Source organism: Neomonachus schauinslandi, chromosome 14 (genome assembly GCF_002201575.2).
Source record: "Neomonachus schauinslandi chromosome 14, ASM220157v2, whole genome shotgun sequence".
In the NCBI taxonomy this organism is placed as follows: domain Eukaryota; kingdom Metazoa; phylum Chordata; class Mammalia; order Carnivora; family Phocidae; genus Neomonachus; species Neomonachus schauinslandi.
The window spans coordinates 73958532-73984664 of record NC_058416.1 but is presented as its reverse complement, the minus strand read 5'-3'; the positions used below and the strand labels follow the sequence as shown (position 1 = coordinate 73984664).

Here is a 26133-nt window from a genome sequence, read left to right as displayed (position 1 = left end):
CTTGGGTATGGAGAGTCCAGGAAGGCTCCCAGGAGGAGGAGGTGACATTAGCAGGCTGAAACCTGAGTTGCACTTAGCGAGCTGGAGCATGCAGGGAGGGGCACCTGGCAGAAGGCAAGTGTGAGCAGAGGCACAGAAGAGCCCACGACACTGCCTTGGGGGAGCTGCGTCTTAGGGTCCGCGGTCCGAGGCAGGGCTGGAGACCCTGGCCTGCTAGGGCATCTGCATCTTGTCCTCAGCGTCCGGGGTGCCTACATGGGAGGCAGAGCCGGCCCTCTGCTCACTGCCCTCTCCTCCTCACTTTGCCCAAAGGCTGAGAGCTATTTTGTAAAGCCACCCTAAAGGCCCTCCAGACATCCTAAATTAACTGACCTTTCCACTGTGAGTTTCTTGCAGACTGAGGGTCCGGGGGCCTCCATCTCGTCAGCTGCTGCGGGCTCAGCATTACTCACCCACCTGCACATCCAGGTGCCAGCCACCTGAGACCCCAGCTGGGGTGCCGTGTGCTCCGAGTCAGGACCGAGGCAGTGGGCCTTGGAGACAAGCAGGTAGCAACCCGGCTGGTTTTCATTGTGGCCTGAGGTGCGCTACAGACACAGTGCTGGGTGCTTTATACCAGGGGGTCCCCGTGGGCCAAATCCAGCCTGTGCGTGCACCGCCCTTAAGCTAAGAACGGCTTTGACATCCCCAAAAGGGTTGTGAAAACAAGAGACGATGAGACATAGACTGTATGTGACCTGCAAATCGGTTTGACAGATTTAGCAAATAAAAATTCAGGTTGCCCGCTTAAATGTGAATTTCAGAAAAACAACAAATCATCTTTTAGGACGGGTTTGGTCTATATGCAATATCTGGTATATCCTTACCCTAAAAGAAATTCCTTACGTATTTGACGTTTAGATTTCACTGGGCAGCCCGTATTTTATCTGGCAGTCCTACTCTAAAACCTGATGTGTTTGCTCTCTGACCCTTTACGGAAAGTGTTTGCCTACCCCAGCCTTGAACACATAGCTGATGAGAATAGGTGTCAGAGGGACTTAAAGACACTGCCTGGAACCAAATTTGATAAGCCCTTGCTGCTGGCGTTAGTGTTGCAAAAATATTCAGAGTGATCACCCAACATATATTGAGCACCTACTGTTTACCCGGCACCGTCCTAGAGATGGACACTAAACAGATAAGCCCACAGATCTATAGTGAAAGTCAGGCCATAATAAATTGTAAGCAAAAGTGTACAATGGCAGAAGGGGGTGGCGGGTGACATGCATGAAGCTCTCTCTTACACAGGGTGGTGGTCCCGAGCCCTGGCCCCCATTCTGAGGGCTGTGCATGGCTTGTTCATGAAATCTGCACATAGCAGCCCTGACAGGTGGGGTGAGTATCCATCTCCATTGCACAGATGAAGAAACTGAGGCCTCAGGTCGCCCAGCTCATGGCAGAATTGGGATTTGACCTGGGCCTGGTGACACCTGAGCTCATGTTTTTACCGACTTCACTAGGGCGCCTCCCTTTCTATGGTGCCAGTTGTGTGTCTGGTCCTGGTGGGGGCCCTCTGCCAATATTTTCCATAATCCTTAGGACAGCCCTGCACACTGGGCTGGACTGTTCCTCTCCGAGCATAGAAGGGGTGAGCACAGCACTGCGAGGAGAGGCAGCGGGGAATAATGAGTTGATCAGGAACCAGGCAGGGTTCCAGGTGGGCAACATGAGAGAACCTGGGTATGGGTGGACCCGTGGCAGGAATGAGGAGGGGGGAAGACAAGGCAGGTCAGGGAGCCCCAGGAGCCCCCTCTTCCAGCTTTGCGCAGTGGCCCGGATTTCCCTGCCTGACTGCCTCTGGAGATTACTCCTCCTATGTACTATTTAAATATTTGCAGGTGGAGGGTGGGAGGGCGGGGCTGGTTTCCGAATGGTTGCAGGGTGGGGCAGAGGTGGGCGGGGGCTGATGCTCAGAGGTCCCACGTGGAGGGGTGGGGCCAGGCCACTGCCCCAGAAGCCAGCTGGGTCCTGAATAACCCGTGGATGGGAAGCTGGGGTAAGTGCCTAACACCGAAGGGCCCCTTAGCAATTGCACATTCACCTAACTCACACTCACGAATACCCGCTGTGGGCCGGGACCATGAACCAGGCAGTCGCTGTCATCTAAGACTGGCTCCTATTCATAGAATCCCTACTGTGTGCCAGGCGCTGTCTCCACAGGCTCATTCAAGGCCCCATTACCCAATGAGATGGGTGCACTACTATCATCCACCCCATTTCACAGGCGGAGAAACTTGTCCAGACTCATGAGTGGTCAAGGATTCGACACCAGGTCAGTGACTCCACATTCTGGCTCTTAGCCTCTCAGCTGTCTCCTAACATCCTGTTGTTAGAGCTAATAAGCTGGTTTCAAAAGAAGTGAGCTCCCCATCATTGGAGGAGTGCAAGCAGATGTTGGAGGACTCCTTAGCATGGATGCTGGACAGGGATGAAAGCTTCCTGCCCACTTTGACCTTTGAGGTCTCCCCTTCCCCTAAAAGGCCCCCACAGGATGTGGTTGGCAGAGTCAAGTCCAGGTGGCCCGGGTCTCCTGACTCCCAGTTCAGTGCTTTTTTGGTCCCCACGTTGGGCGAGACTGAGGAAACCCTTCTCATAGGTTTCTCAGCACCTTGGGATTTCAGAGGGTCTGACCCATTCCTGGGCAGGGCTGGAGGCATTGCTGACCGTCAGACCTAAGTTCAAGTCCTGGCTTTGCCCTTTCTTGGTTTTGTAACCTTAGGGCAAATTGCATAAACTCTGTGAGCCTCAGTTTATCCATCTTTAAAATGGGGATAATGATGTTCCTGTGAAGATTAAATAAGGTATTCTATACAAAGTACCTGGCACATAGTAGGTGCTCAGTAAACATACTCTCTCACTCTAAGCTGTGCGGTAACAGAATCATTTTGTTCAAAATGGCCTCCAGCTTCTGCTATGAGGCAAAGTATTTGTTAGAATAAAGGCCCTGGGTCTGATCCTGCCTCCTCTGCATGACCTTGAGTGGGTTATCTAATAGCTCTCTGCCTCAGTTTCCCCACCTGTGAAATGGGAATAATTCGGTTACCTACTTCATTTGGGTTATCACGCTGTAAACAGTCCCAGGAACACAGTGAGTGCTCAAAAAAAAAAAATGAGCGGGGCACCTGGGTGGCTCAGTCGGTTAAGCGTCTGCCTTTGGCTCAGGTCATGATCCCAGGGTCCTGGGATCGAGCCCCACGTCGGGCTCCCTGCTCGGTGGAGAGTCTGCTTCTCCCTCTCCCTCTGCCTGCCTCTCTGCCTACTTGTGCTCTCTCTCTATCTCTCTGTCAAATAAAAAAAATAAAAAAAAATGAGCAGCAAGCTTCAACATCATAAAACTCCTACTATGTGCTAGCCAGGCCTGCCCTTTGCAGATAATGGCCCATTTAATCCTCACCCCTGGACATGAGGGGCCGAGTAGGGATGCAGACGCAGGTCTGTGTGGCCCCAGAGTCCCACCAACCACAGCCACTGTGCTGTGTGAATCGGGCATGCTTCCAGGGCGAAGCTTAGAGAACTCACAGAGGCTGCTGCAGGGAGCCAGGGGACCACGGTGCCACCGCCACCATCCCCAGACCACCCCGAGGTCCCTCAAATCTGTCAGCCTCCACAGTGGACCAAGTCCAAGCCCGTGCCTGGGAGCCCGAGAGGCAGAAGGTGGTTGAGCTGAATTTCGGAGGCCTTCTGTGGCCCTCTACCACGTGCCCACAGGTCAGGCCAAACCCCCAGGATGGCCCCCCCCCCCCACCTCGCAGGCGTGGGCACAGCCTCTTCCTCTGCTGTAAGGCTCTCAGCGACCTTCCGGGGAGGCTTCCACCCCACTGCCTTTTTAATTTCCTCTTCTGGCCTCAGGCTGTCAGCCTTTTATTAACTTCTGGGGGCAGGTTCTAGCCCACAGCTGGGAGCCAGCGGAAGTGGGGAGGCACCTCACTTGTCGGAGCCCCTCCCTAGGCTGACTACCCACTGGTGCTGCCTTCCCCCCTCCGCCACCCACCCTGCCCCCAGATCCATCCCCAGGACGAGAGGCCCGGAGCCAGCCTTCCCTGGGGATGACGCTTTCTGAGTTTCAGGGTCCACAGCGATAAGCAGACAACCTCCTCCACTCAGCAGGGTTTGGACTCGAGACTGTGCATGTACAGTCTGGGTAACAATAGGAAACAGATGATTCTCCCAAACTGAGTAGAGAAAGGTGAATTTAATAAAGGCGCTGTTGACCAAGGCAGGGTGGGGGGGAAGGATGCAGCACCCCGTGGTTGTAATAGTGGGGAACCAGTAACTGTTAGCTCCCCTAGTCTGACATGGGGGCAGGGAGAGGTGGCCAGAGGGACTAGCTGTGTGGGGAAGGTCCCGGGAGGGACAGAAGCCGTGACTGCTCAGTCTCCTCCTAAGGATTTTGGGACAGCTCTTTGTTTTCTGTCCTCCCCTCAAATCCCCTGCTGCCATCTGAGCATGCATGAGAATCCCTTGGAGAGCTTGGTAAACAGGCTGGAGTAGCTGATTCCACGGGTCCGAGGCCGAGCATCTGTATCTCTAGCCAGTTCCCACCTGGGGCTGGTGCTGCTGGGCCCTCTGTCAGCAGCTCTGCTTGGCCACATCACACTTGCCCCGCGCCTGTCTTAGTTGGTCCCTCCTTTGCCTCACTGGAGTGAAAGGTCTTCCAGGACAGGACTGCCCGGCTCCATCCCTACTGCTCTGTGTGCTCAGGGTATGGGGGCCTCTTGCCTCCTGCCGAACTGAGTTCACTGGCACTGAGTTCACTGGCATGTGAACTATTTGCAGCTTGTCCCTGTTGACTGTTGCCAGATGCCTCCATGCTGTAGCTTGGCGGTCCCCGAGCGGAGGCCACTGTTGAGATGGAGGTCAGCACGCAGGCTTGTTAGGGTGTGCCTTTGGGATGAACACCCAGGGAAGCAAAGTGAGGCAAGCAGGAGGGAGCCAAGGGAGAAGATGGGCCACGGGGCTTCCATGGAAGCCCCACGGGGACCCCCACAGGGATCCGGGATGGCCCTTTAAAGCTGTCCCCAGCTGGGGTGAGGAGGCCAGATCTTTACAGCCCACATGTTCCAGCCACTAGGTGGGGGCCACCCTGGGAAACAGTGAGGCCTTGGGGGAGGCCCTCCCAGTGGCTGAAGTGATCCCCTGTCCCCTAAGGGACTGGTAGCCAAGGGTTCTCCGGCAGCCCTCCTAGCAGCCTTCAGTCCCGAAGGGGTCTGTGGGGCACAGTGTGGCACCTCCCACATCATCAGGACCTGTCTGAGGAGCCAGGGAGGGACCAGAGGTCTCCTTTCCCTATCCCTGAGTCCTGTGGCCCCTGTGCCCCAAACCGAAAAACCCTCTCGCTATCTCTCAAGCACACAGAACCCCCAATGAAGACCCCTGCCTGTGTGTTTTGCCAACAACTGGCTTCCAAATCTTTGTTTTGCTGGGCCAGGCCATCCTGCGACACAGAGAGACAGAAGCCCCCCAGACTCCATCCTTGCTTGTGCTGAGATGCGGAATAATTGCATTAGTGTAGTTACCCACCACATGCAGTGGTTAGGGGTCCCCCAGGCCTTCTGGAGAGAGGGAGAGGAAAGGGAAGGGATTGTTTCTTCTGTCATGTCACTGAGACTGGCAACCCCAGTGAGTGCATCTGACCCCTGTTTCTGGGGCAAAGTATGGTGGGTAGAGGCTCCCCTTGGAGTCAGATTGACCAGCATATAAACCTCAGCACGGTGACCTTGGATTTTTCTGATGACCTTGGCTAGGTACTAACGGATACCTCTAAGTTCACAATTTCTTTGTCTGTAAAGTGGGTGATAGGGGCCACCTGGGAACTGTGTTGTGGGGATTACGTGGGGCTTGCCATGAGTCTCCGGTCAGACTGCTGTAGCAGAAGATCACAGATGGAGTGGCCTAAGCAGACATTTATTTCTTGCAGTTTGGAGGCTGAGAAGTCCTAGGTCAGGGTGCTCGCCGATTGGGTTCCCAGCGAGGGCTCTCTTCCTGGCTTGTAGACCACCACTTTTTTTTCACTGTGCTCTGATTTCTTCCTCTTCTTTTAAGGACACCAGTCCCATCCTGAGGGCCTCACCTTCATGACCTCATGTAACCCTAATTACCCCCCAGAGGCCCCACCTCCAAATACCATCACACCAGGAGTGGGGGGTAGGGCTTCAGCATGTGACTTGTGGGGACACAAGCATCTGGTCCATAACACCATGTATGCTTAGCATAGCACTATGCTAAGTGCTGTGCACAGAGTAAGTTAGAGCTTTAGTATTATTTTCAGAGACGAGCTGTTGGCTGAAGCTCCTAGGGTAGCATCAAGAGCCTGGGTTTAGATTCTGCTTCTGCCTCCCGTTCACCGTGTGACCTTGGGCTGATTACTTAGTCTCTCTGATCTTCGTTCTCATAAAAGTAGAACCAACCCTCACAGGGCTGTGGAGAGGGTACAGTGAGTTAATAATACCAGTAAGCCTAGAATTCATTCACTCATTCGTTCATTCTCTGGCACAGAAGTGCTCAGTCAGAGGGAGGAGGATGAGGAGAGTGATGGTGAGGGTACTGATGGTGGGTCTGGCAGTCACTCCTGGTGGCCAGAACGAGGTACCACACCCCGGGGTGCTTGGACAACAGAAATTTGATTGCTCACAGTTCTGGAGGCTGGAAGTTGAAGGTCATAGTGTCGGCAGGTTTGGCTCCTTCGGAAGTCCACGAGGGAAGGCTCTGTTCTGGGTGTTCCTTGTGGATGGCCCTTTTCTGCCTGTACGGGGGAATCTTCATGTGGTCTTCCCTCTGGAGCGCTCTGTGCTTAGATTTCCTCTTACAAGGACACCAGTGGTACCAGATGACGGCCCACCCTAATGACTTCATTTTAACGTAATTACTGCTGTAAAGATCTTGTCATCAAAAGGTGAATCACATGCTAAGGTACTAGGGGTTACGATTTCAGCATATGAGTCGGGGGCAGGGGCACAGCTCAGCCCATAGCAGTGGAGGAGATGACAGTCTGTGGGATCTGAAACGTGGGTAGAGGAGGCGTGACCCAAAGGAGGTGAAGGCATCCTGGAAAGTGGGACCTGGGCGGGTCTTTGAGCCCAGAGGGGTAAACTGAGGCCCCGAGGGACAGTGCCAGCCTGAGGGTGCCTTCTAGTTGGTAGCACAACCAGAACTTTAGTGAAGCTGAGGGATTTTCCATCCTGGCTTCCTTGTGTGGATGGAGCAGATGGGGCCTGACAGTCTCTGCGTTTGCCACGGGGGAGGACACGGACAGGTGGCTGGGCCCTTGCGTCAGAGTGGCTGTGGCAGGCAACAGGCAGATGGCCACTTCTGAGGAGCCGGGGGACATTGGCAGGAGGGCTGCAAACTGCTTGAGAGAGGGCTGGCCCCTGGGAAGAGCTGGGGCCGGCCCTGGGTGTGGGGTGGTCAGCCGCGTTAGCGCTCACCCCAGAGCTGTCCCCACTGTGATGCTAGGGCAGGCAGCCTGGGCCAGCCCGATGCTGTCAGACATTCTCATGCGGGATCGGTGAGTTGGGACAACACACTCCGTGCATTCCTCCTTTATCTCACACTCTTACTGCATGGTACTGCGGACCCAGAAGGGAGTGGGTTTGCTACACGTCGGGCAGGTCTCCGGCCCCCGCTGCGTGGCCTCATTGAACTGATGCTAGCTACCTGGAGTCATTCTCAGATCCCGCAGGTTCGGGGCCCAGTCCTGCAAGCCTGCTCCCCCACTTCAGATACAAGTCTCAGATTTGTATCTGAGACTTGTATCTGAGACCAAACCCCGCACTTTGGGGACTTTTATGGAGGCTTCATGACACAGACGTGATCGATAGTTAACTCAGTTAACTATCCTTCCCGGAGAATGAGGGATGGGGCTAAAGGTTCCAAGCTTCTCATCATGGCTTGGTCTTTTTGGTGACCAGTCCCCATCCTGAAGCAATCCAGGAGCCCACCCAGCATCGCCTCATTAGAGCAGAAGACATTCCTATCACCGAGGAAATGCCAAGGGATTTAGCCGGTTCGTTTGGTGTCAGGAACTGGGGTCGGAGGTCAAATATCAGACCAGAAGATGCTCCTAGTGCTATTATCACTTAGGAAATTACCAGGGTTTTACAAGCTCTGTGCCAGAAACTGGAGGCCGAGACCAGTAGATAACATATTTTTTATTATTTCACTGTCAGCAAACTCTTGCCCAAAGGACAAAACCGGCTCTCCACTTCTTTTTGTAAATAAAGTTTTATTGGAACACAGCCACACTCATTCATTTGCATATGGTTGCTCCCAAGGTACAAGGGTGAAGGTGGATAGTTGAGACAGAGACCAGGTGGCCAGCAAGGCCACAAATGCTTACCCTGTAGATCTCTACAGAAGTTTGCAGGGCCCTGCTCTTGTGCTTTGGGGTCTGTAGTTCTGGGTGCCGGGTGTGCCCCTGGAACTTCCTTCTTGTGCCGACTTGGAGAAGTGTCTTAGTCCATTTGGGCTGCTGTAACAAAAATACCATAGAGCGGGTGGCTTAAACAACAAACATTTTTTTCTCACGGTTCTGGACGCTGGGAAGTCCCAAGATCAAGGTGCTGGTAGTTTGGTGTCTGCTGAGAAACCGCTTCCCGGTACATAGACGGCTGTCTTTTCTGTGTCCTCACTTGGCATAAGAGGGAAGGGAGCTCTCTGGGGTCTCTTTCATATGGGTACTACTCCTGTTCATGACCCCCATCACCTCCCACAGCCGCCCCCCCCAATACCATCACGCTGGGGATTAGGGTTTCAACATAGGAATTCTGGGGGGAACATAAACACTCAGTCCTCCTCCCCAGAGTCTCTGTTTCTCCCTCTGTACATGGGCAGACAATTACCCTGAATTGTTGGGATGATCCAGTGAGACAAGGCAGGCAGGAGAGCACTTGACAAACTGTGACCCTCTTGGGACTTACTAGTTCTCATTCTCTGCATTCCACCTGCTTATAACCTCCTCCACCTCCTCATCTTGAAGGCAAAGCCCCTTCTTTCCACACCCCCTGCAGCCCCGCAGGCTGCCTTTGGTAGCAGTTTCCCTCTGCAAGATTGATTTTCTTTCTTTTTAACCTGGTTTTACGTGCATAAATGTGTTGGGTGAGCAGAGGAGCGGGGTGCGGGGTGCAAGGACCAGGTGTGACTTGTTTGGGCAGCAGGATGTCTGCATCATCATCATTAAATGCTACTGTTTATGGAACACAGACTATATGTATCAGGCACTATGCTGAGCGCTCTCTCCCGCCTCGTGTAAATGTCGCCATGGGAGGTACACATTCATCCCCCAGATACTGAGTGCCTACTATATGCTGGGCATTCTTCAGGTCTTGAGAATAGGGCAGTGATGGACATACGTGGAATTCCTGACCTCGTAGATTATAGAAGCCCATGAAATTGGAGATGCCCAGGACAAGATAAGCACCCCTCATAGTAGGTTAGAGGCGAGAAGCGCTATGGAGAGAAATAAGCAGAAAACAGGTACTCTGAGTGTTGGTTGGGGGGAGGTTGACAGTTGTAAATAGCATGATCAGGGGAGGTGGCATTTGAGCACAGAGTTAAACCATGTTGATTTCTGGGGAGAGAGTGTTCCAGCAAACGAAACAGCACGTGCAGAGGGCCATGAGATGGGCCTGTGCCCGCCGAGTTGGGCAGACCCCAAGGAGAAGCAGTGTGTGGACTGAGGGATGGGGACAACTAAGGAGGAGGCCGGGAGGTCGGTGGTGGGTCCAGGTCGTGCAGAGCCTTGGGGCCCATCGTGAGGACTGGGGCTGTCATTCTGAGTGAGATGTGAGCCCTGCGGGGTTCTGAGCAGAGGAGGGATGTGGTCTAACTTACCTTTAAAAAATATATATTCATTTATTTACACTGTATTAACACATAATATCCACACTTCTAAAAACTGTGGTAAAAATTTACCTTCTTCCTTATTTTTAAGTTCGGTGGTGTTAAATAATTCACATTGTTGTGTAGTCAGTCTCTCTCCATCTTACAAAACTACAACTCTATACCCATTAAACAATAATTCCATTAAGCAAGAATGCCCCCACGCTCTCCTCCCAGCCCCTGGCAAGCACCATTCTTCTCTCTGTCTCCGTGCGCTTGACTACTCCAGGCACCTCCTGTAAGACTGTGTCCCTTTGTGGCTGGCTTATTTCACTTAGCATGATGTGCTCAAGGTTCATCCATGTTGGAGCAGGTGTCTGAATGTCCTTCCTTTATAAGACTGAATTACATTCCCTTGAACGTGCCCGCTCCATCTTGTTTAGCCATTCATCCAGCGATGGCCAATTGGGTTGTTTCGACCTTTGGCCATTGTGGATTATGCTGCCATGAACACAGGTGTTGAAATCTCTTTCAGATACTCTGCTTTCAGTTCTTTGGGGTGTGTACCCAGAAGCAGAATTGCTGGATCCTATGGTACTGTTCTGTTTAATTTTTTCAGCAACTGCCGTACTGTTTTCCTTAGGAGCTGCCCGATTTTACATTCCCCTAGCAATGCACAGGGTTCTGGTTTCTCTGCATTCCCACCCACACCTCTTATTTTCTGTTTTTGGATGCCCTTCTCAACGGGTGTGAGGTGGTATCTCATGGCAGTTTTGATTTGCACTTCCCTGATGATGAGTGATGTCGAGCATCCTCTCGTGTGCTGGTTGGCCATCTGTAGATCTTCTCTGAAAGAATGTCTGTTAAGGTCCTTTGCCCATTTTGGAATCTGGTTGTTTTTTGTTGTTGTTAAGAATTCATCATCTAGGGGCGCCTGGGTGGCTCAGTTGGTTAAGTGACTGCCTTCGGCTCAGGTCATGATCCTGGAGTCCCTGGATTGAGTCCCGCACCGGGCTCCCTGCCCGGCGGGGAGTCTGCTTCTCCCTCTGACCCTCCTCCCTCTCGTGCTCTCTGTCTCTCATTCTCTCTGTCTCAAATAAATAAATAAAATCTTTAAAAAAAAAAAAGAATTAAAAAAAAGAATTCATCATCTATCTAGACATTAGCTCCTTATCAGGTACACAATTTGCAAATATTTTCTCCCATTGCCTGGCTTGCCTTTCTCACTCTGCTTATTGTGTCCTTTGATGTCCAGAAGTTTTTTACTTCGATGTAGCTCAGTTTATTTCATGTGACTTTTGCCTCCTATGCTTTTGGTGTCACAGCCAAGAAATCATTGCCAAACCCAGCGTCATGACGTTTCTCTGCTATGTTTCCTTTGAGGAGTCCTGTGGTTTTCGCTGTTCTGTTTAGGTCTTTGATCCATTTTGAGTTGATTTTTGTGTGTGGAATAGGTAAGGGTCTCACTTCATTCTTTTGCCTGTGGAGATCCAGTTTTCCCAAGAGCATTTGTGGGAAGGACTGTCCTTTCCCCCATTGAATGGTCTTGGGACCCATGTCAGGATCATTTCACATATACTGATAGACGTGAGGGTTTATTTGTGGGCTCTCTATTCTTTTCCACTTGTCTTTATGCTCGTATCTCACTGTTTTGATTGCCATAGTTTTCTAATAAGGTTTGAAGTCAGGAAGTGTGAGATTTCTAACTTGGTTCTTCCTTTTCAAGATCACTTTGCCTTTTCATGGTCCCATGAGATTCCATATGAATTTTAGGATAGATTTTCCTGTTTTCTGGAAAAAAAAAAAAAAACCTCCCAGAAACAACAATAAGGGCAACAAAATGCCATTGGGATTTTGGCATGGGGATTACATTACATCTGTAGATTGCTTTGGGTTTTATTGACAACAATATTGAGTCTTTCGATCTCTGAACACGTTTGCCTTTCCATTTAGTTGCCTCTTTACAAAGTTCTCTCAGCAGGTCTACTAGAGCTTTCAACACCCAGGTCTTTCACCACCTTGGTTAAGTTTATTCCTAAGTATTTTATTCTTTTTGGCGCTATTGTAAATGGAACATTGATATTCTTTTTTGGATTGTTCCTTGTCAGTGTTTAGAAATACGGCTTATTGGGCGCCTGGGTGGCTCAGATGGTTAAGCGTCTGCCTTCGGCTCAGGTCATGATCCCAGGGTCCTGGGATCGAGCCCCACGTCTGGCTCCTGGCTCAGCTGGGAGCCTGCTTCTGCCTCTCCCCTGCTCATGCTCTCTCTCTCTCTCTCTGTCTCAAATGAATAAATAAAATCTTAAAAAAAAATAAAAAGTAAATTAAAAAAATAGAAATATGGCTTATTTTCACATGTTGATTTTGTATCCTGCAACTTTGCTAAGTGTATTTACAAGCACCAACAGTCTTCTTGTGGAGTCTTTGGGGTTTTCTGTGCATAAGGTCATATTGTCTGCCAACGGAGATCATTTTACTTCTTTCTCTCTGATTTGCATAGCTTTGATTTTTTTTTCTTGCCCTAATTCATCTGGCTAGAACTCCCAGTGCTATGTGAAATACAAGATAAACATTGTAAATACAATGTTTATCTTTCTTGTTCTTGACTTTGCAGGGAAAGCTTTCAGCCTCCCACCCTTGCATGGGGCGGTAGCTCTATTATGGTGAGGTAGTTTCTGGCTATTCTTAGTTTAGTGAGTGTTTTCTGAGGAAAGGGTGTTGAATGGTGTCAGATTCTTTTTCTGCATCAAGCGAGATGCTCTTGTATTTTTTTCTCTTTGTTATGTTAATGTGGTATATTACATCTGTTGGCTTTTGTGTCTTGAACCATCCCTGCATTTTAGCTGTAAATCCTCCCTTGGTCATGGTGTGCTGACCTTTCTAGATACCACCAAATTCTGTTTGCTAGTATTTTGTTGTGGATTTTGACATCAATATTCATGGGAGACATTGGTCTGTAGTTTTTGCCTGGCTTTGGTTTCAAGGTAATGTTGGCCTCATACAATGAAAGTATTTCCTCTTCTTCAATGTTTTGTTTTTGGAAGAGTTTGAGGAGGATTGGTGTTAATTCAGATTTAGTTATTTGAGTCTTCTCTCTTTTTTTCTTAGTTAATCTGGCTTAAAGGTTTGTCAGTTCTGCTGATCTTTTTGGAGAATCCACTCTTGATTTTGTTAAAATTTCCCATCGTATTTCTGCTTTCTATTTTGTTATCTCTGCTCCTTTTCTAGCTTTGGGGTTAGTTTGTTCTTTTATAGTTCCTCAAGGTGTAAGGATAGATTGTTGATTTCAGATCTTTCCCAGTCTTTTAACATAAGCACTTCCCCCTATAAATTTCCCTCCTATCACTGCTTTCTTTGCATCTCATGGATTTTGGTATGTTGCGTGTTCATTTCCATTTGTCTCATGATATTTGCAAATTTCTCTTGTGAATTCTTCTTTGACCCATTGGTTGTTGAAGAGTGTGTGGCTTAATTTCCACTCACAGGGTTGGTTTCTAGTTTCATGCCATTGTGATCAGAAAAGATACCTAGTATGATTTCAGTCTTTGAAGATTTGTTAAGACTTGTTTTGTGCCCTATCTGTAATATGCCATATCCTGTATGTGCACTTGAGAAAAGTGTGTTTTCTGCTCTTGTTGGGTCGAGGGTACTGTATGTCTCTTAGGTCCACTTAGTCTATAATGTTGTTCAGGTTTTCCATTTCCTTATTGATCTTCTGTCTGGTTGTTCTGTTGACTTGCCCTTTAACAAGATCCTTCTGATCGTGTTAAGACGAGGCAGGGAGATAAGCGAGAGTTTGTAGTGTGAATCCAGGAGGGCGTGACTTGGAGCAAGGCCACTTGGACCCGAGAGGTACTGATGGAGAGGATGAGAAATGGTCAGGCTCCAGGTTGGCAGAGCCAACAGATTTTATTGACTTTGGGAGTTGGTACTAGGTAAAGGAATTTGCCTGAGGTCCTACAGCTAGTAAGTGGTTGGGCCGGGATTTGAACCCAGGCCTATCTGGCCCCTAATTCTTAGCTCTTAACGAATCATTGCGCTTTTCCAAAAGCACTCCTGACCCAGCTGCCTGGACCGCCCCCCCCCCCCTTTTATTCCCAAGGGACATCCAGGTCTGGGTGCTTGGCAAGCCCCCCCGGCAGGTTCTCAGACACTGGGTTGTAGGCCTGCATCACTGTATCCTGCCTCAGGAGAGCAAAGGAAAGAAGGAGGCAGGTACTTGGGGGGGTGGGGTGGGTAAAGGCTCTGATACCCTGTGGGCTTAATGGCATGTTGCAGAGGAACTCAGCCCCTGGAATCAGACAAACCTGGGTCTAACTAAGCCTTGACTCTCCTCCTCACCAGCTGTGTGACCCGGGCCGATGACCCCACCTCTCTGGGCTTTTGTTTGCTCCTTTGACAAACAGGGATGTGAATGCTGCTTCCTATTTACCCACAAATATGGTGACAGAAAAGCGTTTTTTCAGCTAAAATAGTCTCCCAACGCAGAAGCCAGATCTTTCTTTTTTTTTTTTTTGTAGTTTTTAATTTTATTATGTTATGTTAGTCACCATACAATACATCATTAGTTTTTGATGTAGTGATCCACGATCCATTGTTTTCGTATAACACCCAGTGCTCCATGCAGTACGTGCCCTCCTTAATACCCATCACCGGGCTAACCAATCCCCCCTCCCCCCTCCCCTCTAAAACCCTGTTTGTTTCTCAGATCCATAGTCTCTCATGGTTCATCTCTCCCTCCAATTCCCCCCTCCCCATTTTTCCCTTCCTTCTTCTAATGTCCTCCATGATATTCCTTATGTTCCACAAATAAGTGAAACCATATAATTGACTTTCTCTGCTTGACTTATTTCACTTAGCGTAATCTCCTCCAGTCCCATCCATGTTGATGCAAAAGTTGGGTATTCATCCTTTCTGATGGCTGAGTAATATTCCATTGTATATATGGACCACATCTTCTTTATCCATTCATCTGTTGAAGGGCATCTCGGCTCTTTCCACAGTTTGGCTATTGCGGACATTGCTGCTATGAACATTGGGGTGCATATGGCCCTTCTTTTCACTACATCTGTGTCTTTGGAGAAGCCAGATCTTTCAAGCCATTTGTCCCTCTAACCGAATTTTACTGAGCACCTGTGATGCCCCCGAGCCACAGCGATCACGCCGAGTGCGCTCCCTCAGGAGGTCCGCAGCCTGGCGGGGAGGATGAAATCCGTTATCAGTCTGATGGGTGTTAGTAAAGCAGCCACCCTGGGAGCCCTGAAAGCAGGGGAATTTATTCTCCTGAGCCGGCAATATTTCAGCCGGGACCAGAATAACAGTAAGAAGAGGCCCCGTGAGGGTTCTGGCAGGGGGACGCATGCGCACCGCTGCTGCTTAGCGCGGGCACCTTCTCCGCGGGCCTCGGGGCTCAGCGCACGGCGTGCGTGACCTTGTTCAGTCTTCCCATAGCCCCTGGAGGCAGGTGCTATTCCTCTACGCCCTTTACCCAATGAGAAAACTAAGGTTCAGAGAGGTGATGTGATTCGCCTGAGGGAACACAGCTAAAGGGGCCCCAGGCTACAGCAGCTGGTGCTGAGAGCGAAGAAACCGGTCTAAGTCCAAAGTCCATCGGTAGCTGCTTCCTAGCTGTGTGGCCTTGAGTAGGCCAGTTTGCCTCCCTGAGCCTCAGTTTCCACACCCGTGGATAGGACCAGTTCCACGGCTTTGGCTGGAGAGCTTTCAGACTGAGAAATGCAGCCGGCCAAGCCCAGCTTGGGGGTCGTTCACAGGGAGAGTGCTGACTTGGTCGTGTGGGGCGGGCACCCCATGTGTTGCCCACAGAGTGGGACCTGGGGTGCTCTGAGTTCTGTCTTCCCCTCCAGGAGGCAAGAGGAAGGAAGGGAGAGAGGGGCATGGAGAGCCTGAGATCACTCTCCGATGGGGGCATTGCTGAGCTGGCCCAGTCAAGGCCGAGGCTGAGTGGGCCACGGGGCAGCCAGGAAGCCCACGGAGGGTGTTGGATTCAGAACTGCTCCTGTCACCTGCACATCACAGCCCTGGTGATGTGGAGCTGGGACCAGCGTTGGAGGTCATCTCTCCTGACCTCCTCAACCTCAAGGTGGGGAAACTGAGGCCCTAGAAGAGAAATGCTTTGCTAAAGCCCCATAATGACTCTGGGCAGAGTGGGGCCCAGAATCCAGCAAAGCAGAAGAGTGTTCAGGCCACCAGAGGGTCCCCTCTGTGAGCAGAGAGGCACGGCTGCCCTTTCAGCGCTGGGTCCCCCCTGCCGGGAGCATCAGTGGTGCTCAGAAAATATTTGTTGAGCATGTGAGGATGGTAGGAAGAGCACACAGCTGCGGAGTCAGACTCAGCCTGGAATTCTGTCTCCACTCGGCCAGCTCTACTTCTCTAGGCAAGTCGCTTCAGCTTGATGAGCCCCGGTTTCTCAAAACAAGATCACAAACCCAACTGGTAGGTGCCTAAACAGGGATTTGAACCTGTGGGCTTAATGGCATGTTGCAGAGGAACTCTGCCAGGTTCCAGGTTCCAGGGCCGATCTGTCAACTGTACCTTTCTGATTCTTTATCTACTTGTTTCCTTCCTTCCTTCCTTCCTTCCTTCCTTCCTTCCTTCCTTCAGAAAATAGTTACTGAGCACCTGCTATGCACCAGACACTGTTCTAGTCTCCGTGGATATAGCAGTGAACAAGGCAGATGAAACCCTGCCCCCAGGGAATTTATATCCTAGGGCAGGGAGGCAGTAAGAAATACACAGGACAGGGAGAGCGTAAGTACCCAGAAGGAACTATAGCAAGGTGTGGATGGAGTCTTGCAGGGGAGTAGGGCTGTCTCAGATAATGGGGTCCAGGAAGGAGATGACATTTCGTGGGACACCTGAAAGGAAACCGCCCCCATGCTGAGCGCCCAAAAAAATAATTCCGTAAAATGTGAAGTGTGGAGCTCTGGGGCCGCGGGCCTGAGGCTTACAGAAGACACAGTGAGGAGGTGTGGAAGGAAAGCAGTTAGCCAAACACCCCAGCCGGCCTGAGAAGGCTCGGAGGGGGCAACACAGCCCTCTGGGGTGGCCGCACCCCAGGTCGCATTTGGGTCTCCCCGCCCCCCTCCAGCTGCCTCTGCCTTCCAGGTGAAGCAGATCATGGAGGAGGCCGTCACACGCAAGTTTGTCCATGAGGATAGCAGCCACATCATCTCCTTCTGTGGTGAGTCCGTGGCCTGTGGGCCTTAAACGTGGCTTCTTTCTCAGTGGGCTGCCTCGGGGGAGTGGCATCTTGGTAAGTGAGCCTTCTCAACACCACTTTTTCGCTTTGTGACTCCGAAGTTATTTTCAGATTCCCAAGGGGCTCCATTAGGGAATTTGGAAATACGGAAAAGTCTAGAGAAGAAATGAGGCCTGGCCTCTGCACCCCACGAGGAGTTCATCACTGCTGACGCTGGAGAGACTGACTGCCTTCCCTTCCCGTGGGCTCAGTGCACGGCGACCCACACCCCTAGTGACTCTGGTCTCGTATCTGACGAACAGGCTCTGTGCCCTTTCCTCGCCCTGCCTACAGCTGTTGCCTAAATAAAGGGAGAGGATGAATAGGCTTTAAAAATATAGGGAATTAGGAGCCATTGACCCCTCCTGTGGGATCATGTCCAGCTTGGCTCAGCAAAGGAGGCAGGCCCGGGGCTCGGAGCATGACTCAGACTTCTCTCCTTGAACCGGCTATGCTCACAAAGTTTCCAGAAATAACCACGCTGCCAGGTTCTTACCGTATTTCCACCGTGGCTATAGACGCAGGTTTTGCGTGTCCCCAGTCAGGATTCAGCTTCTAATCAGCATGTACGTATAAGTGGGGGTGTTTCTTTCTCCCTGAAAACCTTTTTTATTTCGTGACTGGGATGTCTTGGGAGGAAGGACGTGCTGTAATTTCCCCTCCCGCAGTCTTGGCCTCCTGGAGAGGCCCGAGCGAGGACACCTGGCTTCATCCCGACGGCTGGGTGCACCACCCATGGGAGCTCACGCCCAGACCTGGGAGCCTGCTGATGTCAGCTCAGCCCCTTTGCAGCCAGGCAGACCTGGGTTCAAATCCCTTTTCTGCCACTTGTTTGTTGGGTGACCTTGGCAAAATTTTATTTTATTTTTTTAGTGAGATATGTTTGTTTAAATTACATATATATGTATATTTATATACTTGTGTATATGTAAGGGTGCATATATACACACTTACATGTATATGTATAAATGTGAATATGGGAATATATTTACCTATTTTTTTTCTCTTGGACATCTCTGTTTGCAAAGAAAATAACAGGCATGCCCAATTCAGAATGTACGACCATACCTACCGCTTAAAGACTTAGAGGAATAGAAAGTGATAAAAATCTTGATAATCGTCTAACTTCAACCACAGTTTTGGGATGAGAGAAGAAATGTGATGGCTCTGAATAAGGCCTGCAGGGTCTCCCTGAGGTGTCTCCAATCCATTGTTCCTTATGAGCCGTTGCCGGAAAGAATCAACCAAGTCTCCAAAGCCTAGATAATTAACTTGTTGCAATATAGACAAACGAAAAGTGTTGTGCATGTAAGCAAAAATGAAGGTGTTTAGGAGATGCTTACCCAGCATATTTTAAGCCCGTGGGCAAATTAGGCAATAGAGTGGACATTCATTCAAAGCCAAGTAATCGCTGGGGCACCTGTCTGGCTCAGTCCGTAGAGCACACGACTCTTGATCTCGGGGTTGGGCATGGAGCCTACTTAAAAAAAAATTGTGATAGGGGCGCCTGGGTGGCTCAGTCGTTAAGCGTCTGTCTTCGGCTCGGGTCATGATCCCAGGGTCCTGGGATCGAGCCCTGCTTTGAGCTCCCTGCTTGGTGGGAAGCCTGCTTCTCCCTCTCCCACTCTCCCTGCTGTGTTCTCTCTCTCGCTGTCTCTATCTCTCTGTCAAATAAATAAAATCTAAAGAAAAAAAATTGTAATTAAAGAAAAAGCTAAGTAATTGCTAACAACAACAACGACATCAAAAATACCCCAGAACAAGTAATTGAACCAAAAACTTCTCAGTATTTCTCCTTGTGCACAACATGACCCCGGCCAGGCTCTTCACCGTGGACTTCTGGCATTTTCCTTGTGTGGAGGGATGACAACTAGAACACTCACTTCATGGGGTTTTTCCACCGGATTAGGTAAGGTAAACCTCAACACTGGTCCGACACCCGGCAGATACCCAGTAAGAAATAGCTCTTACAATAGACTCACTTTTCCCATTGACATTGATTATGCTCCTATTACATAGCAGAGTGAGCTCCCAGTCTGCTGTGTAAGACAGAAGGCAGGAAAATAGTTAATAGAGGCCTGCTGAAAGTACCAGAAATAAGATTGGGGCCATCAGAATGGCCTACACAGGGACTGTTTCCCAGGAGGGAACACTAAGGCCCAGAGAGGGAAAGTGATTTACCTGAGGTCACACAGCAGGTTAGTGGTAGAGCCCAGGCTACCACCCAGGGGAAACACAGGCACGGGAAGGTGATGACTGAGTCCTCTCTTCAAATTCTTCATGGAGGCACAAGTGTTGTGAGCACACCTTGGGCTCAGGCCTGGGTTTGAATCCCGGTTCTGTCACTCATTTGCCCGGTGGCCCTGGGCAATTCAGTTCACCTCTTACAGCCTCAGTTTTCACATCTGAAAAACGGGGGTGGTTTTTTCTTTTTCTTTCTTGGCTGTGGCAGAGATAGAATGAGATCCGTAATGTCAGCTCTTACGGGGATCACAGTAATGACGTTGATGTGATTCTTTAACCCAGATAAAGCTCGACAGTCCAGTGGTCCCAGTCCCTCCTCCCTCACCAGCAGGAGTAATAGCTAATATTCCTAAAGCACTTACTATGCGCCAGACTTTACATAAAGTGCTTTCCATGCATTTTTCTCCAACCTTATTCTTAAAAAAAAAAATGATTTATTTATTTGAGAGAGAGAGCGAGAGGGCTACTGAGCAGGGAGCCCTACATGGGGCTCGATCCCAAGACCCCGAGATCACGATCTGAGCCGAAGGCAGATGCTTAACCAACTGAGCCACCCAGGCGCCCCTTTCCACCTCATTCTAACAGCAACCTTTTAAGACATAGGTTCATACTATCCCCATTTCACAGATGAGGAAACTGAGACACAGGGGAGGTAGTTGCCCAAGGTCACACAACTGGTTGTGTGGTTCAGATCCACTGGAGAGGACGTGAACACGGACAGCCTGACCTTGGGCAGTGAGCACAGGTTAACTGCTAAGCTCTCTTCCTCCCTTTTGAGGGAGCGGACAGCCTGACCTTGGGCAGCGAGCACAGGTTAACTGCTAGGATCCCTTGCTCCCTTTTGAGGGAGCGGAAAATAAGGAGGCATATGTGCTTTTCCCTATGAGGCTTTCACGAATTTTGTGATTCTGGGGCCCGCAGCTCTCTGTACGACTGGAGTGCTGAGCTGGGTGCAGGGGAGCGTGGGCAGGGCGGGGCCTGCTGACTGATGGTTGTGTCCCTGCAGCGGCTGTGGAGGCCTGCGTCCTGCATGGGCTGCGGCGGCGGGCGGCTGGCTTTCTGCGCAGCAACAAGATTGCAGCTCTGTTCATGAAAGTGGGCAAGAACTTCCCGCCGGCTGAGGAGCTGAGCCACAAGGTGCAGGACCTGGAGCAGCTGCTCGAGAGCGCGTGAGTGCGGAACATGGGGTATGGGTAGGGCACGCCCGCGGAGGACGGTCCATGCTCCTCTCTGAGCTCTGCGAGAACCCGCACCTCCTGGCACTCTCTCCATTCTCCTTTCTGCTCCCCAAACCCGCCAGACTCTTTCCTACCCCAGGGCCTTTGCACATGCTGTACCCACCACCCGGTTCACATACCTCATCTTCCATGGCTAGTTCCTTGTCATCATTCAGGCCTTCCCTCAGGTAGGGATAAATTCCAACCCTCACCCCATTTCTCTTTTAGATCATCCCTCTATTTACTTCTTTCTGGTTATCACCACCTGTATTTACCCATTCATTTGTTTACTTGATTCTTGTCTATCTCCCCCACTTGACTCTGAACTCCATGAGAACAGACAACTAAAATCTGTTACTCCCCATTATGTCCCCAGTACCTGGACAGTGCCCAGCAGCTGGTAAAAGCTTAAGAAGTGATTGTTGAAAGAATAAGCGCCCCGTGGGAGCCAGACCCCATTCTGAATGCAGGAAGACAAAAGTTTAATTAAACCAATATGGTCACTGTCTGCATGGATCAGGTGTGACATTGAGGCAACCATTGAAGGGGAGCAGTGACTTCACCCACGTGTCTTAAGGGCTGATTGTGTTTACTGGAGGGAGGCTCATGGCCTGAGTGTGTGTACATGAGCACCTTCCACCAGAGTCACCCCCAGAGTCAGCCAAAATCCTCCATCTGGGGCCTGGTCCGGGATGACAGATAGGTTTCAGCTCCAGTTTGTGCTAGACACTGCCCCAAAGGACCTTGTTGTAAAAGATTCTGGAGCTGCTGTTAGATTTTGTGGGAAAGAATGTGTGGATTGATTAGCCATGTCTGTTCTGGGCAAGAGAGAGGGGCACGCGTGCTGTGTTTGCCGTCTCTGCCGTGGGTGATCCCTTCACTTCACTGGATGGGAAATGGCCCTTGTCTTGCCTTTCAGGCCATGCCAGCCCAGAGCTCCTGGCCAGAACTGCATGACGGGCCATCCTGTGGCTTTGGCATTGCCAAGTCCCATTTGGAATCTGACTCCTCGGCCACATGGTCTTCAGGTGCCTTCCAATCCACCTGTTAAATTCCCAGGTGTTTGCTGATAACTTCTTAAAGGGATGGATTTCCATGGGCCTTCCATAATATTGGGAGTGATTTTCTAATGGAGGAATTAGAGATACCCATGCCAGGTGGTAAGGGAGAACCATTCATTCATTGATGCAGTTGCTCATCCATGACAGATAGAGGGGGGAGAGAAAGAGAGGGGAAGAGAAGAGAAATATCACTGTGAGCATCTGGCTTGCCCATCAGCAGTTTATGAAAGTGTCTGTTTCACAGCATCTTCACGCTTGCTGGGTATTATGATTTTTTCAACTCTTTACCTACTTGCCAGGAGCAATAAGGGCTCTTGTTGTTTTAGTTGCCATTCCTTCATTTCCTAGAGAGGTTGAACATTTTGCTGTTTGCATATTGGTCCTGTTGGATTTCCTCTTTTGTGAATATTCATCCTCCTTCTTTACTGGCCTGGCAGGCGAAACCAGATCCAGGGCCTCCAGGAGAATGTGCGGAAGCTGCCGAAGCTGCCCAACCTGTCCCCACTCGCCATCAAGCACCTGTGGATTCGCACTGCCTTGTTTGAGAAGGTGCTGGACAAAATCGTGCATTACCTGGTGGAAAACAGCAGGTGAGCCAGAGAGACCAGACACCTGTGTGTGCTCTGCCACCACCTGCTGGCCCTCTTGGGAATTGCAATCTATTGCGGAAAGCAGCTTTCTTTTCTCCCCCTTGACGTGCACTTGATTTGAAAGAGATTAAGTAAAGGTGGTCTGGATGTTTGCCTCTGAATTAGCCTAGTTTAGAACCTTGGGACAATTCAGGTGCTTACTGTCAATGCAGGATCTTCAGATTTGGAGTGGAGTGTAGAATCTTGCAATCTTAGGCATCTTTCATCTTCCATGAATTAAGCCTGCGGTCTTCTTGCTAACTATGGCCCTAGAGGAGTCATTTAGCTCCTCTGTCTCTGCTCTCATTTGGTAAATGGGACAGGGATTGCTGCCATTCTGAAGAAGAAGTGAGAAGGGGAGTTAGTGAGTACACAGCATTTTAGAAATAATGATACCTTTTTCCATTTTCTTTTCTAGCTCAGATCAACCTGGTGTAAAGGTTTTATAGTATGAGCCCTCTTGACAAGCACCCGTACATTCATTCATCCATCCAGTAAATATTTAATGAGCGCCTACCATGTGCCAGCCACTAACCTAGATGTTGGGGATACATTGGTCTCAACTGTCATGTTCAAAGCTTGGATGTTATGCTAAGAGCATGGGGGAGCCAGTGAAGAATGAAGAGACTCTTTATGGCCAGTACTCCTTTCCAAGAGAAGGAGAGAGGGAGAATATGAGGGAAATATCTGAGAATCTCCTCATCTCTTGGTGTATGAAAGTGCCTGTTTAACCGCATCTTCACATGCAATGGGTATTATGATTATCTTTTATTCTCTGCCTGTTTGCTAGGAAAATATGTATGAAAGCATAGAGCAAAGCGCTTCTTCTCATGAACCTCATATTATAGCAGGGAAAACAGGTAACTAGTAATTGGGATAAGATATGATGAATATTCCAAGCCAGGTGGGTGGTGTTTAATCTCCTCTGGGTGGTCAGGGAAAGTGTCCTGGAAGACATAGCATTAAACTTCCATTTGAAGGACATGTAGGCATTACCAGGAAAAGGGGTGTGAGGAAGAGTGTTCCCAGCAGAGGGAACAGCAGGTGCAAAGGCCGGGAGGCAGGAGAGGAACTGGAAGAAATCCCGGCCCTGGAGTCCAATTAATCTCTTCATCTTCTAGTAAATCGTGACACGTCTCTGCCCTAGCATGGGTTCAGGGCGTCTGTAGTTATTGCCTTTGGCGTATGACCTTGTGTTTTCTGCTGAATAAGTCAGTCAAAGGAATTAGCGATTTATTTCAGCAATAATGCCAACCTCTTTCTTCATCACACTTATTTTTTTAGATTCACATAGAAGTTGTAACATTAGTACAGAGAGTCTCCTCTACCCTTGGTGATAACATCCTCCATAACCACAGTACAAGGATCAAAATAGGAGATTGCCATTGCTAAAATACTGTTAACTGAACAACAAAATTTTTTTGGATTTCGCTAGTTTTTACATACACTCATTTTTTTTTTTCTGTATAGTTCTATGGAATTTTAACACACGTATAGTTTTGTATATAACCAACACCACAGTCAGAACACAGAACTGGTCCAGCAAAACCTGTCACCCCAAAGGAGCTCCCTTGGACCACCGTTGATGGTCACATCTTGTTCCCAATCCTACCTGCTATTTTTAAAGGCAGTATTCCCAAGGCTTATGATCAGGTAACTGGGCTGAATTTTGGAATGGAAACGGCGTGGCAGAGTGGAAAGTGTCTTGAAGCCTTATCTTCAGATCTGACGCCAAAACGTATAAACTTGCTGCTGAGCATGTACAGGGCTGTCAGTTCTGCTGCAGCCAATATTCTGGTGGATCGAAGATTCCTCTGGGGTAAAATTACAGTGATGTTGCCACCATTTCACAAGAACTTCCTGGTGGCAAAGTCTGTGCTGTTGCTGTACAAGCAGGTCAACATTTAATCCTCCCAGCAGCCTGGGCAGGTGAGTTTTGTCATTCTTCCCATTTTACAGCTGAGGACACTGAAGCTCAGAGAAGGTAGTCACCTGCCCAGGGACACACAGCGAGGGTGGGAATGGCCGAGCCTGGCGCCCACTCAGTCTGTCTCCCTCCCGATCCTGTGTTCTTCACCCCCTGCTGTAGGATGGGAAGAGCCAGGCTGGCTGGATGTAACCTACATTCACCTGCTGTGTGGCCTCCAACAAGTCACTTCCCCTCTCTGAGCCTGAGACCCCTCAGGAGGGTAGAACAAGTTCTTTTCCAACTCTAGAACTCTGTTTCTAGATTGTATGAGTTGGCAAAGAATTAGAAACCACTACACAACTCAAACAAAGAAACAACAAACAAAAAAACAGCACAAACATTGTATTGCCCGCATCACAAGTTATTTTGAAGACCCAGGAGCCAGGGGGCACTCTTGAGCACATCAGGCCAGCAGCATCCACACTAGTTGTCTGGGCAGGAAGTCCTATTAAGACAGCTTTTCGGGGCACACCACAGCTAAAAAGCATCTTGTTGCCTCAGTAATATTAGAAGGGCAGACAACATCCGAGCCCCTAAGCGATTTGCCATCTGAAATGGAAGATGTGGTCGAAGTCGATAGAACCAGCCAGGAGCCACTTTGTAATCATTATTCCTGTTACTCTCATTCAGGCTGTATCATACAGCCATGTATTAAGCAGTTACGGGCCAAGCACGGTGCTAAGTGCCTCACATCTGTTGTCTCTCTCAGAAAGCCTTCCAACAGCCCTAGGAGATCTATTTTTATTACACCCATCTTATAGATGGGGCATCTGAGGCTCAGAGAGGTGACAAGAGGGAGACGAACACAGTCTGCTCTTAACCACCAGGTCAGAGTCCATTGTGCGCCCTCTGCCGGTCGCCATCCAAACCTGCCTGTCCTTTTCTCTCGCTAGCAAGTACTACGAGAAGGAAGCCCTCCTGATGGACCCTGTGGACGGCCCCATCCTTGCGTCTTTGTTGGGTAAGTGGTCCAGTGCTCTGAGCTTCCTCTGGGTCCCTGGGCTCTGCTCACTGGTGCATCATCTCCCTCCAGCCTCCTCCATCAAACAGTACCTGCTCCCCGGCTCTGACTCCCCCGGGTGTGGTGCTGGCCTCTCCTTAGGAGGCCCGTGGGGCGTACTCACCGGCTGGAGGGGAGAAACGGTGAAATGGGTGGCCCACCGGCGGGGGCGGGGGAGGGGGTAGATGGGAGGGTGGACCGCCCGGGGCTCTGGATTCCCAGCCCCCGTATGCCCCGCAGTGGGGCCCTGTGCCCTGGAGTACACCAAGATGAAGACTGCGGACCACTTCTGGACCGACCCCTCGGCGGATGAGCTGGTGCAGAGGCACCGAATCCACAGCTCACACCTGCGCCAGGACTCCCCCACCAAGCGTCCGGCCCTCTATGTGAGTAGGGGTGGGCTGCGGGGCCCTGGGCAGGAGCTGGGCTGGGTTCCAGACTTGGTGTGGAGGTGGGGAATGGAGTGGGGCCCTGAGGGTCACCCCAAGCCTCACCCTCCACCCCCTCTCTCACGGCCAGATCCAGAAGAGGCATTCGAGTGGCAGCATGGATGACCGACCGTCCCTCTCTGCCCGTGACTACGTAGAGTCCCTGCATCAGAACTCCCGGGCCACGCTGCTCTATGGCAAGAACAATGTTCTGGTTCAGCCGGTGAGAGAGATCTTGGGCCCAGATCTTCCACGGGTGGCGGGCGGGGTGGGGGGGTCTGTCTTCAGGTTATAGAGGAGGAGTTCCCTCTGGCTCCAGGTTGCTCATCCATCCATCCATCCACCCACCCACATACCTGTCTCTTCATTCCCATTCATCCATGTGACAACATTTCCTTCTATCTATCCATCCATCCATCCAACTCTTCATCCATCCATCCATCTTTATATCCATCCATTCAGTCATTCACCC

General features: G+C 50.2%; 1 protein-coding gene across 2 annotated transcripts in view; it reads left to right on the top strand.

The window, feature by feature from the left end:
* SGSM1 (small G protein signaling modulator 1) overlaps nt 1-26133 on the top strand; it is an 87755-nt gene that overhangs the window by 13928 nt on the left and 47694 nt on the right. For both annotated transcript variants that reach the window (XM_044921311.1, XM_044921310.1), the window contains exons 3-8: nt 16981-17056; nt 20364-20526; nt 22073-22225; nt 25127-25194; nt 25474-25619; nt 25753-25884. In XM_044921311.1, the coding sequence (XP_044777246.1) occupies nt 16981-17056; nt 20364-20526; nt 22073-22225; nt 25127-25194; nt 25474-25619; nt 25753-25884 (738 nt within the window). The remainder of the gene's footprint in view (nt 1-16980; nt 17057-20363; nt 20527-22072; nt 22226-25126; nt 25195-25473; nt 25620-25752; nt 25885-26133) is intronic.